The sequence below is a fragment of the Mytilus californianus genome, unplaced genomic scaffold (genome assembly GCF_021869535.1).
Source record: "Mytilus californianus isolate M0D057914Y unplaced genomic scaffold, xbMytCali1.0.p SCAF_3, whole genome shotgun sequence".
Lineage (NCBI taxonomy): Eukaryota > Metazoa > Mollusca > Bivalvia > Mytilida > Mytilidae > Mytilus > Mytilus californianus.
This window is the reverse complement of record NW_026262679.1, coordinates 11026310-11046604: the sequence shown is the minus strand read 5'-3', so window position 1 is coordinate 11046604 and position 20295 is coordinate 11026310. Positions and strand designations below refer to the sequence as shown.

Below are 20295 nucleotides of genomic sequence, written 5' to 3'. Positions count from 1 at the left end.
GCTGTAGGTAACTACAATGTACAATACACGAGCTGTAGGTAACTACAATGTACAATACACGAGCTGTAGGTAACTACAATGTACAATACACGAGCTGTAGGTAACTACAATGTACAATACACGAGCTGTAGGTAACTACAATGTACAATACACGAGCTGTAGGTAACTACAATGTACAATACACGAGCTGTAGGTAGTAACTACAATGTACAATACACGAGCTGTAGGTAACTACAATGTACAATACACGAGCTGTAGGTAACTACAATGTACAATACACGAGCTGTAGGTAACTACAATGTACAATACACGAGCTGTAGGTAACTACAATGTACAATACACGAGCTGTAGGTAACTACAATGTACAATACACGAGCTGTAGGTAACTACAATGTACAATACACGAGCTGTAGGTAGTAACTACAATGTACAATACACGAGCTGTAGGTAACTACAATGTACAATACACGAGCTGTAGGTAACTACAATGTACAATACACGAGCTGTAGGTAACTACAATGTACAATACACGAGCTGTAGGTAGTAACTACAATGTACAATACACGAGCTGTAGGTAACTACAATGTACAATACACGAGCTGTAGGTAACTACAATGTACAATACACGAGCTGTAGGTAACTACAATGTACAATACACGAGCTGTAGGTAACTACAATGTACAATACACGAGCTGTAGGTAACTACAATGTACAATACACGAGCTGTAGGTAGTAACTACAATGTACAATACATCACAATGAGGATGATTTTTAATCTTAACAATATTATAACATCATACAGCAAATAATAAACAATACAGCAGTATTACTTATAACTGAAGGTTGAAACATCAACAAACATTTCTTTTTGGGGGATTTACCAGTCATTATAACAAATGTAAGTGTATAAACATCATACACAAATATTTAAATTGCCATATTTCATTAACAGAGTATACTGTAATTACTATTAAATGAGTTCAGCATGTATGTATTAAAAGTGAGAGTAGTTTAAGAATAAGAAGAAAGATAGAAAACATTCCTAACACTGAAATCGAAATTTAATATTTACTCATAAAACTCGAAAGGCAATCTCCAAGCAAACATAAAAATTACCATTTCTTTGTGGGTAAAAATATACATAATATCATAATTAATGTTTTATGTTTTGTGAAACTTTTTTATATGCAAATGAGAAAGATACAGAACAATATGACATTAAGCTTTTGACAAATATATATCTAATCATTTATTGAATCATTAATACTACCAAAAGAATGATTATATTGTAACTGTTATTGGTTGGAAGAAATATTACTTTCAAAGGGAAATATTATTGCATCTGGGGAATTAAATCAACGAGGAATTTTTGTCCATCCTTGTATTAATTTTCAACTTCTTGATATATCATTCAAAAATCAGAACCTCACATGCATTTATAAATAGAAAAATGTCAAATTTTCCTGTAAAAAATTGATCTAATTTTATTGCATGTATTTTTTTTTATATTACATTGAGGTTTAATAAATACAAGATTAGCTAGAATAAAATTACAAACATCAACTTGATATGAATACACTAAAAAAATAAAACCGAATAAAAAGTCAAGAACCACTAAAACTATTAAAATGTCTTTATGTACAGATATATATATGGCTTTTAAATACTGTATAAAAATGATATCTTATGAATCAGTGTTGTTACTCCTTAGTGGTAGTCGTGACTTCCCTCTTGGTGTTATATTGTCTTGATTTGTTTTAGGCTTTTTGCTGGTTGAACTAGAAGTAGACTTGGTATGGTGTTTCCTCACCCTGTTCTCTTTTGTATCTGATGCCTATAAAAAGGACAAAAATAATTAATAACCACTGCTATAAAATTACAAATGTATTTGTATTCTTTCTTTGTGTAAGAAGAAAGAGCTTTTACAATGCATATATATATAAGTCTATAAAAAGGACTAACCAGCAAATTTAATATGTACCGGATCATCTAGAATAGAGGATGCTGAGCAGAAAAGGAAAAAACTTATAAAAGTCTAAAGATTTGCGGTACTAATATAAGACGGTAATATATGAAGATGATGTTTGAAAATTTTATATTAAATAATAGAAGAGCCTCTCTATCAAACTGCTAGTACTAACTGTTGATGCCATTTGGATGAAGTACATTTAGTTCATTATCCAGAAGCTTTCCCGAACATTTCGTTTGGCATCACTCCAGTGAATGTTCTGTTCAATCACTAGGACTTTCATGCAGTTAAAGTCAACAAGTTTATGATCTGTCTGAAATGCTAGCTAAGTGAGAGGAGTGGCTTCTTAGAGATATCACATCTACTGCCATTGAGGCATTTTTGGAAAGGCTGCTTTCAATGACTAATATTAGCATTTTGATAGAGAGGCTCTTTTATTATTTTATATACATTTATACAAACTACTGCATTTTGACACTTTGTGATGTATAGATACACAGCCACATTTATAGAGTATTGAATTTTGTTTTGTTTGATGAGGTTCAAGATTTTTGGCATCACTCCAGTGAATGTTCTGTTCAATCACTAGGACTTTCATGCAGTTAAAGTCAACAAGTTTATGATCTGTCTGAAATGCTAGCTAAGTGAGAGGAGTGGCTTCTTAGAGATATCACATCTACTGCCATTGAGGCATTTTTGGAAAGGCTGCTTTCAATGACTATTATTAGCATTTTGATAGAGAGGCTCTTTTATTATTTTATATACATTTATACAAACTACTGCATTTTGACACTTTGTGATGTATAGATACACAGCCACGTTTATAGAGTATTGAATTTTGTTTTGTTTGATGAGGTTCAAGATTTTAAATTAAATCAATAGTAAAGAATTTACCTGTATTAATGAGCTATTTTACATAAACAAATAGTATTGTTAAAATTATTGACACTGACAAAGGCTATTTTTTCAGCCGAAATATTTGTCAACATGATTTTATAACATCATCTACATATATTACATCTTATATTAGTACCATTGGGTAAATCTTTATATATGAAAGGATTAATATACAATTTCCAATATAAAAAAAGTTATCAACATTCAACACACAAACAATGTTTAACCCTTTCGCCGACGAACCCCGGTTTACCGGGATTCACGCTTCAGACAGCTGATGACGAGTCCCGGTTTACCGGGATTGGAATACGTCTTTTATATTTCCCTCTGAAAATCATTGCAAACACAAGTTATCTTTCTTTGTTTAATACTCGGATGAAAGTGTAAACATGGCGCTTTGGTTTGTTGAAAACCATGTCAAAATCAGATGAAATTTACGGTTTGACTGGAATTTGAAATAAGGGAACATTTTTTTGAAAAGAATTTGGAAGATTTGAAGCCAGACTAGTATACTTTTTTGACATAACATGCCGTTTTATGTACAAAAACACTTGGAATGGAAATCGTTCAGTGTAAGGAATTTGTTCAACCTCGTTAAAATTTTCAAACTTTTGCCGTTTTGGGTTACAAAATTACGATTTTGGGTCAAAAAGTCGAAATTTCGTGTATTTCATCTATTTTAATGCTGAAAATTGGCAAATTTAGATTTTGTTCAGACAAAAAATTTATCAAAACATTAACAACTCTGTGTCCATGGTGTAAGTGAAAAAATAAAGACCTAAATAACTACAGACCATTTTTTATTGATATTTAATTTGAAGATCTCCCACAATAGCCAGGGAAGCCATCGTCTCAGAGTAGCTTCTGTCAGGGCGGCTATCGGTGAAAGGGTTAATAGATGTCTCTATATTTTTTTTTTAGTTTATGAAGTCTGCATTTTGTCTTAACAACACAACTCCACTATTTTTTCATTTAATATATTACAATATTATTTAAATGTGAGGATTATAAGATATATCTTTAGCAAACAAGAAGTAGAACACTGAAGTAACTGAAAACTTGTCACAAAAATATGGCAGAACTAGGTGAAGCTTGATGCCATATTAAAAGCTATGAATTTTATTTGCTGAGAGAATTGGGACAGACATCTGACTACGGTAAACCAATATACCCCTTTCTTATCAAATGTTGCAGATTTACATGACACATTATGGTTAAGATACTAAATGTTGCAGATTTACATGACACATTATGGTTAAGATACTAAATGTTAAAGATTTACACAACACATTATGGTTAAGATACTAAATGTTAAAGATTAACACGACACATTATGGTTAAGATACTAAATGTTAAAGATTTACATGACACATTATGGTTAAGATACTAAATGTTGCAGATTTACATGACACATTATGGTTAAGATACTAAATGTTAAAGATTTACACGACACATTATGGTTAAGATACTAAATGTTAAAGATTTACATGACACATTATGGTTAAGATACTAAATGTTAAAGATTTACACGACACATTATGGTTAAGATACTAAATGTTAAAGATTTACACGACACATTATGGTTAAGATACTAAATGTTAAAGATTTACATGACACATTATGGTTAAGATACTAAATGTTGCAGATTTACACGACACATTATGGTTAAGATACTAAATGTTAAAGATTTACACGACACATTATTCAAATAATAAAACTTACTTTACTGAATCCAGACATAGTTGAGATACCAGACGTTGAAGATTTACATGACCTACTGCTACAATCACTCATGTCATCCCGCATTATTTCCTCCTCTCCATTTACCTAAAACAGGTGATTAAGGTGTGACAAGATTTACATAGTATGTTCTCCTTGAACAAAGGCATTAATCACAATATGCCAACCTACAACACCACTTCAACCTGCCTAATGCTAAGCTCACAATGTGCGATTAAACAAATCCTTATTTCATAAGGGTTATTATATGTTAATTTTTTTTAGCAGTAATTTCCACTTTGTAAATGTATTTTGTCTTCACGAATTACTTAAGCCTAGATTCTTAATACTTTTTTCTTAGAAAAAAGAAAATTCCTCATTCACAACAGAAACATGGATTCTGTTCATACAATACAAAAGAATTCATATGAAACCAGTATTAAAACTGTTCTATCACACAAAGATTCAATATATGTATGACATTGGTATTATACATTTATCTGGCTACTATAGGGTGGATGTCTGTGGATTCAATCCCAGTAACCAATGCTTTAAAAGATTTTGGACTGTTGTCTGTTCATCTTTTTGGTTTTGACCATGTTGTTTTTTCTTTTTTCTGCTAAAGGGTTTTGATTGACCCCTTAGTTTATTCTCCCCATTTTTATAAAATTGTACTAAGGTTCCAACTCACTCAAGCACAGTTGATGTAATACAGCTGTTCTTTTTTTTTTAAGACTCATTGTTTTTCATGCTCTAAAACATTCTATATTTTTGGCTGTCAAAACATTTTTTTCTCAATTACTCCTGAATGGAAATTGGAATCATACATTATTTTCTGACTGAAATTAAAAAAATACAGCCATCCTGTGAAAAGAATGAGTGTGATGTACCTGCCTGTTCTATAACTATTTTTGGTGTACTGTGATGTACCAACCTGTTCTATAACTATTTTTGGTGTACTATCTTCCTCATCAACGGAGGCTAACTGTGATTAAGTTCCAAGTGTGTGATGTACCTACCGGTTCTATAACTATTTTTGGTGTACTTTCATCCTCATCAACGGTGGCTAACTGTGATTCTAAGTTCTAAGAGTGTGATGTACCTACCAGTTCTATAACTATTTTTGGTGTACTTTCATCCTCATCAACGGTGGCTGGCTGTGATTCTAAGTTCTAAGAGTGTGATGTACCTACCGGTTCTATAACTATTTTTGGTGTACTTTCATCCTCATCAACGGTGGCTAACTGTGATTCTAAGTTCTAAGAGTGTGATGTACCTACCTGTTCTATAACTATTTTTGGTATACTATCTTCCTCATCAACAGTGACTGACTGTGATTCAAAGTTCTAGGAGTGTGATGTACCTACCAGTTCTATAACTATTTTTGATGTACTTTCTTCCTGATCAACGGTGGCTAACTGTGATTCTAAGTTCAAAGAGTGTGATGTATCTACCTGTTCTATAACTATTTTTGGTGTACTATCTTCCTCATCAACTTTTGCTAACTGTGAATCTAAGTTCATCACTATTGGATCTTGTTGATATGTTGATCTGAAATCTGTCAGGATCACACCATGATCATCAGTTTTAGTGAGGATTCTGGGATAAGTAATCTCACGTCTCTGAGGAGTTAAACCTGTTAATACAACAAAAAGTATAAAAATATAAGAAGTGTTGAATTGTATTTAGATACATAACAAAAGTGTGATATTCGAGGCTTAGTAGTTTGAAATTGCCAGGACCAAACAAAATTTAATAACAATAATTGACAGAATCATATGCAAGTACACAAGCACAACAAAGTTTTAATGACTGAAATATTCATTTTCTCAAAGATTTTTTCTTTCAAGGAAACCTTGCTGATCTATTTATTTTCAAAAAAAAATCTTGTAAAATATGTTCAAGATGAAATAATTTCCCAACTATGAATAGACTTACCTGTAGGAATATCTTTCTTTATTTCTTCAGCCAAAAAGTTCTGTATATCCTCTGTTCTCCTGTTTAATTCACAAGTCAAACACTGTGACCATTCAGTCACATGATCTATCTGTTCTGTCATCTGTGACTGACTGACTTCCATATGTTTGACTACTTCTGTATGGTTTTGGTTAGCATGGGATATCAGTTTGTCTGTGCTTTCCTTGGAGTGATCTGTTAAACTCTAAAATACATTTAAATAGAAATGAATTGAGATGAACATTGTGTATGACAAACAATTTGACTTACATTCAATATGTAATATTAACAATGGTTTTTACAGCAGTATGTGGAGGTGAGAATCATTTTGTAATGTGGCAAAGAATACTGTTAAACAAATTATACAGGTACCAGACATATTAAACAGAATTTAAAAAGTAGATTGTCACTGTTGAACTGGGCAGTCATTTTAGATATGTATTGCTTATTTAATTGGTAGGCATCATTTTGCTAACATTAAATGAAATTGAGTGTTAAATAAACTTTTCTCGGAAATACAATTGTTAAAAAAAACATATTCAATTTTCCGACAAATCTTTAAAATACACCAGTATTGTAGTGTACTTATTCTGGTGTAAAGAATCTAGGATTTAGATATTATATAGGCTATCTTTTATAAAAATATGAATAATTCAGGTTAGGTAACAAATTTACAATTGCAAATCAATCAGTTTTTATCAATTACTGAATATTGTAAAACCAGAATGTACCGTATAAACTCGCCTAATAGTCGATCCTACTATAAGTCGGGGGCCCTTTTCAGCTCCAAATTCTAAGGATTTAGTCTTGACCCTCGTATAAGTCGGACAAAATTTGGGCATTTTTTTTTCAGCTGACAGTAACTGAACGCCGGTAGAACCAATGCAAATCCAGGAATAATATTCATTTCTGCATTAATGTTTGGTTTGAATTTAGTTGATGCTCATCATGATAATTTATATTGCTGTTAATAATAAAGATGTATTCATTTCTCTTGTTTTGTTCACTGTTCAAATGTTAGATTAGCCATGTGTTGTTTACGTAATGCATCAATGATTTTGAAGGGTATGACTAACAACCTATTGTTTGAGAAAAGCGAATATAAACCAATATGAACCTGAAAAATTTAAAGTCAATCAACACTTGATGAAAATATTTTTCACAGCATACATAACTCGGTGTTAAATGAGCATGTACACTTCATAATTCTTATCATATTGTGATGATTAAAGGATTAAAAAAATTAAGTGAAGCTAATCAATATATTAAAATAACTAACTCCAACTCATTAGTGTCATCTGTTTACCTATCACTGATAGTTTTCACACCTTTAGTGAATACAACTCTTTGTCTCTTAATTGGGGTTATCAATGGATTATATTGGCTTGTCAATCAATTTTGTAATTTTTGTTTACCTGAGACACTATAATGAATAATATTTTGATTTTGGGAATGAATCTTAAAATTATTATTTTTTGATTATTATATGATTTATAAGCATTGAATTGATATCATGATATCACAATAATGACACAATAACTCCACTGAAAACATCCTTTCACATATTTGGTACATTGTTATCTCCTTTTCATTTTTGGTTCTTGGCTCTTCTTTTGGGTTTATAGGAAAACCATGAGACCATGAAAATCAATACACAAACCGGAAACAGTAGAATTTCAACACGAATTTGCAGAAAATGTTTACCAAAGAACAAATAAAACACAAAGACAGTATTGAAGTCATTTATTTTCAACAAAAACTTTTTATTTATTGATTTATGTAGGTTTGGCAATCAAAAACGTAGTTTTGACCAGGAAATTCACTCCTGACCACTTTTCTCAAGCTTGGATTTTTCCTCTGGTCGCTAGATCTCGTCTATTAGTCGGCCCCCCTCTCTGGATTATGAATTTTACTCCCAATTTTCCGACTAATAAGCGAGTAGGAACGGTACTCCCTTTTTTCTTTGAAAAAAAAATTGCTTCCAAAATATACATTTTAATTGATAATTTTTTTTTTATTTACCTAGAGAATGATTGCTCATTAAAATAATGGAAATATTTCTATATAAATAGGTATGTTTTTAAATCAAACTTAAAGTGTATATAAATTTGACAATGAAAATGTTATTTTCCCTATAAACCATAACTTTTGTCTGAAGTTAAGATTCATTAATATTTATTTTTTATGTTGACTTTTTATCATGCAAAAACTTACTCACAATCAGTCAGGTGTTTCCCATTATTTCCGTTTAAGAAATTAAAACAGGTAAAGAAAAATAGTGTAGGTTGCATTGGCCTTCACAGCATCAAATTCAATTGTTTGTGAAAATGTTTCTATTTTGCAAGTGCCATTAAAATGCTTGTGCAACAATACTCACCATTGATTTTTCTGCATATTTCTCTGAATTTTGTTGACTAGATTGTTTAAATTCTTCTACGCTTGAGCAGATTCTCTCTTCAAAGACAGACCATACCTAAAAATCATCATACTTAGGTATAACATCTCATGTTTAGTACAGATAATTAGATTTGTCTCCATACCCTTTTTTTTCACCTATCTTTGTGTTGTTAGGTGATAATGACGAGGAGATACCATATGAGAGCAAGTAAATTCATCTAAAGTTATATAAAAAAAATCAGGGTTTGATTTTGTTTGAGCCATGTGGGCCCCATGTAAAATAAATTTTGGGGTTCACAATAATTCTTAGTAACCAAAAATATTTAGTATTTATATATATGCTTGTGTGTTCACTTATTCCTGATTGTAATGCCCAAAACATATAACAGAAGTCAGAGATATTACATATCAAATTAGAATGTTAGTGGTATAGTTAATATTAGTTATTTGCATAGCCTAGTCAAAACACAAGTATGCAATTATTAACTTTGCTTACATCTGAATTCAGTTGTGAAAAACTTAAAGGAAAACATACAAGCTTCTGTGAATTGCTCGATAACATGCAATTTCAATTTTTAATAATAACAATTTTAAAAGTGCCATCACTATGTGGGCCAACAAAATTGGATTTTCATAAGCCCACATTAAAAAGCACTCTCAAACGGCTAGTGAACAACTGCTTATTTCAAACCCTATACATCATTTTATAAAAATCTTGGGTATTTGACTGCTTACATACTATGACGGAAAAATTTTACTGTGATTGCTGCTTTCTATTTTATATATATATATATACACAAGAGAATCCACTAGTATGCCGTCCAACAATTTATTATAGGTGGCCTTTATAAACTGTTCCAATACTCCTACAACCAGCCCACCTTCCCCAATATTCTAAAATATCTCCAATAAATACCACAAGCTTAGTGTCAGTTATAAAATTTTACCTCTATAAATTTCTATCTTCAGTACTGTTTTCTCTCAAACACATTGTTGCATCTCATCAAGTTTGTTTCTGCAGTTACAATATGTTGATATAACTTACCTGTTCTCTGTCATTTTGGAATTCCAGAACTTTACTTTTTGACAAGTTGCATGCATCCATACATGCAGCAACTTCTGTGTGTATCTATAAATAAAAGGTAAACCCTGTTTTGACAACTTCTAATATAAAGATTGACCCAGAAAAGGATCATGATTTTCAACACTGCAGCCAAGTGTGTTACTATGAATATGTATGAATATGCATATGTTTTGACCAGTTTTCCCTTACAATACTTTAAAACCCCAAGTTAAGATTCCCTATAATCTAAAGCAATATAGTACAGTAGACTCCTGCAAATCGGATACCCAAAATGTCAGCAAAAAATATCCCATTACCCATTCAATATTAGACGATAAATGTATATTCACTGAATATTCTGCAATAATGAGTCGACTTATTCTGAGATGTTACTAGCCCTAACAATTGCTATAAAATAGTAAAAGGGTTGAAGTGATTTTTATCAGATACATCACCACGATGTTTGTGTAAAAAAATTATCAGCAGGTTGTGTTATGCTCTTATTTGTTTTCAATTTTTAAATCCTATATTTATTAAAATAAATCAAATGTCCTGAATTATTTATGTGAATAAATATCTACCATCCATAGTTTGTGTCACTATTTGTTTTATAAACGAAGTAATATCCATATTTACATTAACAATTACATTTTAATCACAGGTAAGTTTAATGGGCTATAAATAGATTACAGCTGTGTACAATCTCTAAACTGAAATCATACTTGGTATATAGTTTATTTCTTAAAAAAAATCAAATTAATTTGAATATCAATGAAGATAATCATGACTGATAATTTATTATTGCATCAAGTTTTCTGAAGACTGTTAATCTTAAGGTCATAGTTTTCGAGGCTTCTTCACATTATGTAACCAAAACAAAAATGGCGTCCATGACATGTGGTTATGCACATGTTACAAAATTATATCTGACAAAAGTCAGATTTCTCTTGTCAAAAGGAATTTATATGTATATTGCAATAAATTATTAAGAAAGAGGTACATTCAGTTTGAATTATATTTCTGATTCTGTGAGCACTTGGAATTATATCAAAATTGTCCTAACGTACTGCTCTAAAGACAACAATTTATTAAGAAATATTTCCTTTAATTAATAAAAAACAAAATTTTCTTGTCTGCAAGATTGTAATTGCGTAACTTCCGTGTCCATTTCCTGTCAGAAAAACATTGAAAATATCTGATTGTGCATAGTTTTAACAAAATTTTCCTGAATATTTTTATCCGATTTGCCGATATATTCTTATATCTGATATTCGATTACACGATAAAATTAACATTAAACATATAGGGAAGGGTTTGGTGTTTTGAAATATCATTACAATAGCCGATATATTCGTTTAGCCGATATCCGATTAGGTGAAGTCTACTGTAGTATTCCCTGTTGTATACTATGCGACACAACTGATGTTACGTTTGAATGACTGAAAAGGAGCTTTTTTCTGTTATTAGCTTATACCAAACTGCATATCCATTATTTTTTATTGAAAAGATACAAAAAATATTCAATGCTGGCACATAAAAAGAAAAAGAAAATGTCAATGGACCTGAGAACGCCTTGTAACAGACAAATAAAACTAGCTTCTTACCTTGTCTACCTCCATCAGATTTGTCTGGCAGTTTTCAGAGGTTGACTTGGTAATCTTCTGACAATTCACTTCATTTTCTTTCTGGACCTCCTTTAATTTGCTAAAATAATACAAGTTTATTTTGAATTATAACCTCATTTTCTTTTCACTATTCTAAATGCAAACATCTTAATAGTAATAGTCTTTTACCTATACAGAGATTATATGGCTTATTATTTTTTTCTGTCTGTAGAATTTGATAGACTGAGCCATTGAAGAAGAACTTGCCTTATTGTAGTAACTGATTGTCAAAATAATTACGTTAAAAACTATTTTGTGTCTTAGATTCTAAGTTAGATTTCTTATATGTAGAACAAAAGGAAGACTCTTTCAATAAAATATTGATGACCCTGAAAAGGGCTGTTTGTGAGGGATATTCTTTGCATTAGATTAATTTCCAAGTCTTGTTTCCTCGTCACTCAATGGGTTTCTAACCTGGTCGATGCCATTTTGTTACCAAACAGAATTGTTTATCATATATGTAAGGTATAATATCATATGTCCATGTTCAGTGAACCATGAAATCTGGGTCAAAATTAAGATGGATGGTTGCTTAACGTCCAGCGGCAAATCAATATGCATATTCAGGACGAGAACATGTTATTGTAATATGAATATTAACCCTGCTTTGTACTAGACCGACACTCTGAGCTGGATTTTTAATGTGCTAGTTCACAAGGTAACAGTTTGCACGAAGACATGTCTTTTTGCTCTTACTCTTTAATGCCGCGTGCTTAGCATAGAAGCAGCAAATACCAATTTTAAAGTCTTTGGTTTGACCAAGCCGGGGTTCGAACCCACAACCTCCCGCACTCAAGCAAACACACTACCATGGTCAAAATTATAATTTGTCATATAATTCAAAAAGCATGTTTCAAGTTGATGTTATCAAAAGATCCTGGTAAACCATCTTAACAGAATTCTTTATCCTGAGAATGTACTAGTTTCTCACTATCACAATGCTATAATCAGTGAATAGTGTAAACTGTGATATTTCAGACTGGGCATAAACATAGGTGATTGTTCATGTCTGGTAATAACTAAAGTTGCTTTCACTGTACCAATAATAAATTTGATAATGTCACAACTGAAAAATGCCCTCATTTCGTTTTTGCAACTTTCAGATAAGTTATTTCAGAGTTATGGGACTTGACTCCAATAAATTTTTTAATCTGAAATCACAAACTCATGGAAAAATTTTAAAATAATCATTGAATTTCTATGTTCACAAATGTATAAATAAATTTGTGTAAAATGGTATGGAATAACATATTTGTATCTATTTACATTATACATTAACCCCTTACCTTTCTGCTTTATGATAGAACTGTTTAATGGCTTGTTTTCTGTCTTCTACATACTCATTTGTCTGAAATTGTTCAAATAACTGATGTTTTAAACAACGGGTCAAAGACTTAGATGGATGGGCAACATACTTATATAAGATTAGCAAAATTAAAAAAAAAAATACACTCTACCAGCAGATATAAGATAAAAGCCTGATGACCCATATGAAAGCAGTGGCCTAAATTATATTTGACATTGATCAATCATTTACAATTTTTCAAGCCAGAATGTTTTTTAGGTCTGTTTCTGTTACCGGTAACTGGTTTTCAAAATATGTATTTTCATTGAGGGATCAGTTAAATACTTGTTTGATAGGCGAATTTTCTCCCAAGTTGCTTTCATCGATATAAAATCTAACATGCGTACAGGGATCAGAGAGACAAATAGGACGATGTAATATTTGATTGTCACATTGTCTTCCTTTTAGAATTCAGGTACAGTTGAAAGGGAATTCAACAACCCTTAAATTAGTGAAAAAATACTAAAACTCTAAATTATGACAGTACGCACATCTCTCGTATATGAATTTAAATCTGCATAAAAAGTTTCTAGCTTCAAAACTATAAAAGAAGATAGGTAGTCAAATGATGTACCTTATATGCTTACCAGACAGTACTGACAGCTAGGAGTGAAATAATATACCATATCCTTTGCTTTGTCATAACAGCTTATTTTGTTATTGTCGTCAAGGATCTTTTTAAGCAATTGAATTTGTCATAATATTGTGCATTTTGAAATAATTTAATTTGGGATGTAACATGTCTTCTGATTAGCTGAAAGTTTTTTGTCTATCAGCTCATAGACATAATTTTGTCATGTGACCGTTACGTCATCGACGTTTTTTCATGATTTACTCCTTAAAAATGGAATTTAGAATTAAATTATAAGGAACGACTGTAATATTTTTTCTGTCTATTTGAAATACCATAAAAAATGTGGACCACACTTTTAAATAACCCGCTACACAGGTTATTCAGTGCGCACCACATTTTTGATGTTATTTCTTCATAGACAGAAAAAATATAACAGTCATTCCTTAAACAAAAAAAGCAAATTGACTTTGTATTCACATTGGCAAGCCGCAATAGATAACCTTCAATTTAATAGATTTTGCCTCAAAAAAATTCACAGGTTTATTGAAAATAAACAACTTACTATTTTGAACCAACTTGTATAATCAGTATTAATTACTTACATTTTTCAATAAGCCTTGTCTTCTTTCCAATAATTTCACCATTTCCTGTAAAGGATTTAAAATAATATTGAATTCTATAGAAAATGTAACATATCATTCAATTAACAAAAAATGCTTATGCACTTTAATAATAGGCTTTCTAAATCCTATGTTTTTTTATTACAGTTATCTTCCAATGATTCATATTTCCCTAATATTGTGATATAGAAAGATCAAAGTCTTTCCAAAATACATGTTAACACCTTTTAGAGGATGTTGAAATTTCTGGACATTTGTAATCACATCTGCGTAGATTTTCTTTGTTCAACTTTTTATACCTGATCAATATCATGCTGCTCTGTCAAATTTTTCTGAAGCCATTCCATCTTTTCTTCTTGTTGACTTGTGTACTCTGTAACCATGGTAACTATACTAGCCAAACTTGTCTGAAGATTTGTGGCCCAATCATTCAACATATCCTCAATTGCAGGTTGCTGAACAAACAGAAGGATGGAATACAAGTACAGTACAAGTAATATATAATGCTTTAATCACATTGAGTTCAGTAATATCAGAAGGACTTAAGTCTTTAATATAACATATATTAAAAGGGTTTAAAATTTAAATTTGATAGAAGCCTTGTCAAGGGTATTAATAAATTTTTTGTTGGTAATTGAATATGAATACATGATGTTACTCAATTATGATAATGGTACTTTAAGATGAATGTTTCTCTAAAGATGTGATTGTGAATTTGATAAATGCAAAATCTTGGGAATAAATATTTTCAGTTTGTAATTTATGCAAACATTTTGCAATATGACTTCCAGTAGTATTTGATATGTCAATAAAATGAAACAATCGTAACCTCATTTGAAATACATTTCAAATCAGTAAAAAGCATTACATTTATTACTTCTTATCGCACCTCTGATAAATTACGACTTTATGATTGGTTTAATGCCATCACATGGTGACTCCCTATGGATCTGTATGGGTCAGTAGATTTCATATGGGGTTCATGACATCACATTAACAATTAATGGTGACGTCATCGATTAATGTTATAGTATTTCATTGTTTATTTTAATACATAACTTAGCAGGAGAGGTTCTGAGTGCTATAAATTTGTTACACAGTTCACTACTGTCCCCCTACGGATCCATGGAGGGTTAGTAAAATTCATAGGAGATTCGGCCTTCAGCCTCACCCCTTAAGGATTTTACTAACCCTCTATGGATCCGTAGGGGGTCTGTAGCAAACCATATAACTTATATAATCATCATTGTAAAGTATTTTGGATATTTAGCAAGACTGAAAATACAAATAAACTAACGAATCAACAGTGATCCAAATTTAAGCACATAATACTAGAAATAAAACTTTAGTATTGAACTGCAACCTTTCATCAATGTGCAAGTTTCATGAGTAACATATTTTATATAAATTTTGGAATTCACATTCCATGATCTTAATTTATCACAAAATGTCTTCTATTCTCACAGTGAAACAGTAGTTCACACTGGTCCAGGAAAGGTAAATAAAAGGCCCCCTTAACTTTTATACAAAACTGAGGAATAGGGAAAAAACAAGGTGCAGAAAGTACAATCTGAACTAGTACTTATAAAATAAAAGACATATACCGCCAGAAAAAATGCTGCAACAAAAATGAAAAGTAAGACTAAACAAGAATGCACGCCATCGTTGTGCTAAGCATACCACCACTCATAATATACAGAGTATAAACAAACAAAACCAGATCCACAAAGTGATCACGTTACAAATCATCACTGTAATGCTGCTGACAAAATATGAAGTCATTCTGTTCAGTGGAACCTGTGAAACGTGTTACAGAAGGACCAACAAACGGACTGAACGCAATACAGCCCTCACTCCTAGAGTGGGATATTATAATAAAAATAAGTGAACTCAATCACAAACCTGTATTGTCAAAGACTTTTTTTGTACAAACTTGTATTGTCATACTGCTTTTGACTACACAAACTTGTATTGTCATACTGCTTTTGACTACACAAACTTGTATTGTCATACTGCTTTTGACTACACAAACTTGTATTGTCATACTGCTTTTGACTACACAAACTTGTATTGTCATACTGCTTTTGACTACACAAACTTGTATTGTCATACTGCTTTTGACTACACAAACTTGTATTGTCATACTGCTTTTGACTACACAAACTTGTATTGTCATATGCTTTTGACTACCCAAACTTGTATTGTCATATGCTTTTGACTACACAAACTTGTATTCTCATACTGCTTTTGACTACACAAACTTTTATTATCATACTGCTTTTGACTACACAAACTTGTATTGTCATACTGCTTTTGACTACCCAAACTTGTATTGTCATACTGCTTTTGACTATACAAACTTGTATTGTCATACTGTTTTTGACTACACAAACCAGTGTTGTCATATACTGTATAACTTAAGCCTGTGTTTGTGTTGTCAGTCTTTTTGACTACAAACTGGGGTTTTTATACTATTTGGATTACTAACCTGTGTGGTCATAGACTGTTTTTCATCAGACAACTTGTTTAGTGTAGAAGTTAGGTTCTGGTGTATGTTTGTCATAAGAGGAACATACTCCTCTGACTTAAAGGTAGACATCGTTTGACTTTCCTCCATCTGAAATGATATGGTGCGAGTTCAAAAGTCAAATTAATTATCACTACATGAATAAATGTAGTCTTGTATTACACAGTTTATATAATCTTGTATACATTCTTGCAACAACAAAACCACAAGTATTCATTTAATATTCAGAAAATGTTTCTAGCATCTTGACTTCTGTTATTGACTGTTTGAAGAAAATGACACCAACTTACAAGCCCTCTTACAATGACCTAAATTGTGTGAAAACAGTTCCAGATCCTTGCTCAAAACAAAGCAAAATTGGGATCTGATAACAATTCAACCACTGCTTTTGCCTGAATAAATGTTGGGCGTTATTCATGAATTTTTCATTGAATAAACTTAAAAATGAAAATTTTCACAAACTAGAGCACTTTTCTTTATTACAATATTTGCTATAAGAATAACTAATCTCACCTTCTTTGATGTGGTGTCTGTCTTAATTCTATCAGCCCATGTGGTTGTGTTGTCTAATTGTCTCCCCTGACAGGATACTAACTCTTCAGTGTGAGAGGTTATATTAGAATGAAGATCAGCTATATGTGAACAAAGTGTAGTTACTTCCTCTTGCCTCCTCTGTAATAAGTTCTCTGAAAGACATATTTATTGATATGGTCAAGTAAGGAAAGCCCTTTTCAACTGATTTTTAAAGTTTGTTCATATGTTGTACTGTTACACCACTGTTAGGTGGAAGGTTGAGCGCCCGCTAACATGTTTAACCCCGTCACATTCTGTATGTGCCTGCCCCAAGTCAGGAGCCTGTAATTCAGTGGTTGTCGTTTGTTGCTGTATATCATATTAAAACATAACGTTGTATGAGCAGACATATGGAATAACAAGATTTACAGATGTGCAATGTATGTAATAATAAGACAATAAACTTTTTAATAAATTAAGCAATGATAATAATTCAGTTAACTGTAGATGTATGAAAAAACTTAAGCATTGCTTATAAAAGCATTCATTTGAAATAAATAGAAATCAATATGTCAATATTCAAGAGGAATGTGTAATGCTATATTACAAACAATAACCTCCATGCAGCTAACATGAAGGTTAAATTAACACAGCATTGAATCAAAACAGTAAAATCTTTCATAGTTCTTGAAATCAAGTCAAAATGGCTTATTTGAATGCCAGCCTGAACTACTCTCTAGGAGACTCCCTGCCCTATGGCTTTAGGAATTTAACCCTTCGTTCTAGTTGCCCTCGATAGTGTCCGTATATGCAAAGCAGTAAAGAAGCCCTCTACGGGTTATAAGCTTGACGCTAGTGTTGAACATGAGAAAATATAATAATTTTAAGTAAATGCTCATTTCAACAATTACAAAAAATAAATGTTTGACATATAAAAATTATCAACCATATATTAATGCCCTGTAATGTTAAACCTGAAAGCAATTTACCCCAAGCCGAAATTACGAGTCTACACATTGGATGGTCTTTGAAATTTAATTAGCAAGAGGCATTGTATTTAAATTTCACCCTAATTTTTATGTGGACTATGTTTGAAACCCAATCCATTATTAACACCTTTTGAGAAAGAATGGTCATATTTTACAACAATTACCAGTTTGACATTTTTATGACCTTGAGGCTTAAAATAGAACAAAGGAAACAAATTTACCTGTGTACACATTGAGGGAAATAAATCAATATGGCATCATAAAAACACGAAAGAAACTGTTTAAAACTTTATTTAAACAACACACAAAGTGAATATAAAATAATAATGAAAATAAAAATGCATTAAAGAAAAATATACTTACCAAATTGTCGTTTCAGTCAAAAAAACTCATCAGTTTTAACTAAGCATATCTAGCTGACGATTATTTTCTATGCAATTAACCAAAAGGCCACTTGTAAGGCTATGCAGATAACCGGATTCTTTTTAACATTAGATGAACGGGAAATGGTTTTGTGCAGGAGAATATTATGCAATTAACAGGTTTGTGATTAAGTGGAGTTGACTGTAGTACAAAGGTGACATAATGGGATTTTGTAGGAAGATACATTTTTTGTATATGTACTATGTATGGACTCCAAAATTGAACTGGAAATCATATTGCTGATAAAAAGTAGAATCAGCATTGAAGCATATTGATAACCCTGAAATAATAAACTTACTTGATTGATCCATAAGACTGTTGTAAGAAGTCTTCTGTAAGGAAACAAATTCTGTCAGTTTGTCTTGCATGCTGGCAACTTCAGTTTGAAATCTATTTTGGAATGAAACTTGTGTTTCCTCATTGTGTTGCTCTACTTTCTTTTTACGGTCTATTTTATCATGTAAGCCATAAACATCAGATGATGTAGATTGTACTGTATCCAAAAGCTGAAAGAATGTTAAGAAACTTATATACATCTTTTTTATCACGTAAAACATGTTAATCAGAGATGTCAATTCTAAATAGAAGTAAGAAGATGTGGTATGAGTGCCAATAAGACAACTCTCCATCCAAATCACAATTTCTAAAAGTAAACCATTATAGCTCAAAAGTACGGCCTTCAACACAGAGCCTTGGCTCACACCGAACAGCAAACTATAAAGGGCCCCAAAAATGACTAGTGTAAAACAATTCAAACAGGAAAACCAACGGTCTAATCTATATAAAAATCGAGAAACGACAAAACACTTATGAACCACATCAACAAACGACAACCACTGAACATCAGGTTCCTGACTTAGGACAGGTGCAAACAAATGCAGCGAAGTCCATTTGCTTTCTATTAATATTCCAAAATCAATGATCTATTTCAAATCAGATTTTTATTATGTTACATATTTTTCAGCATGAGTTTTTGTCAATGTAATATACAAACTATTAATTTAATTTTTTTCATAGAACTCATGAACTAAACAATACAAGACAGATAGAGTTAATAGTTGGTTCCATCCCTATATATTAAACCTTGGACCAAAGTTTTTATTAATTTGTCTGTGTCAGCATTGACATCACATAACTTTAATGAAAATAAGAAGATTTTTATAAAATATGTCAATCCATTTTGTAAATTATACTGTAACAAAAGAATGATATGATGGAAAAAGTTTATTGTATCTTATATTGCTACTGTATCCCTGTTACATAATTCAGTTGGACAGAATGATGCAGTGGGTAACAGTTAACAGCTATATCATGTGTATCAGAATGGTAATTTTTTAAAGAGATAAAATATAAATCATAACTGTGACACAAAATCATTCCTTTCTGTAGTACCTGTTTTGCTTCATTAAACAAGTTCTCCTCAGCTTCCACATGTTTCCCCAGCAGATGGTGCTGTTCATCACGGTCTTGTTTGGTTTCACATAAAGTGACCTTTGTTTCTTGTAATGTCTCTGTAGTAGCTACCAAGTTTTCTGTTGTGATTGTTAACTGCTGTGAGGTCTCCTCTAATTCTTGTTTAGTCATGGTAAATAAATCGGTTACCTAGAAAAGTTAAAGTAAATGAAGTCTTTTCTTTTAA

At 31.5% G+C, this 20295-nt stretch overlaps 1 protein-coding gene across 1 annotated transcript in view; it reads right to left on the bottom strand.

The window, feature by feature from the left end:
• Positions 1-1185: 1185 nt before the first annotated feature.
• LOC127733952 (kinesin-like protein KIF11) overlaps positions 1186-20295 on the bottom strand; it is a 37493-nt gene continuing 18383 nt past the window's right edge. The window contains exons 12-25 of the mRNA XM_052243435.1: positions 20049-20258; positions 18955-19162; positions 17245-17417; positions 16693-16821; positions 14504-14659; positions 14187-14231; positions 12952-13013; positions 11606-11705; positions 9984-10067; positions 8919-9014; positions 6524-6746; positions 6040-6221; positions 4589-4693; positions 1186-1834 (exon numbers count right to left, since the gene is read on the bottom strand). Coding sequence (XP_052099395.1) covers positions 1685-1834; positions 4589-4693; positions 6040-6221; positions 6524-6746; positions 8919-9014; positions 9984-10067; positions 11606-11705; positions 12952-13013; positions 14187-14231; positions 14504-14659; positions 16693-16821; positions 17245-17417; positions 18955-19162; positions 20049-20258 — 1923 coding nt within the window. The 3' untranslated portion in view covers positions 1186-1684. The remainder of the gene's footprint in view (positions 1835-4588; positions 4694-6039; positions 6222-6523; positions 6747-8918; positions 9015-9983; positions 10068-11605; positions 11706-12951; positions 13014-14186; positions 14232-14503; positions 14660-16692; positions 16822-17244; positions 17418-18954; positions 19163-20048; positions 20259-20295) is intronic.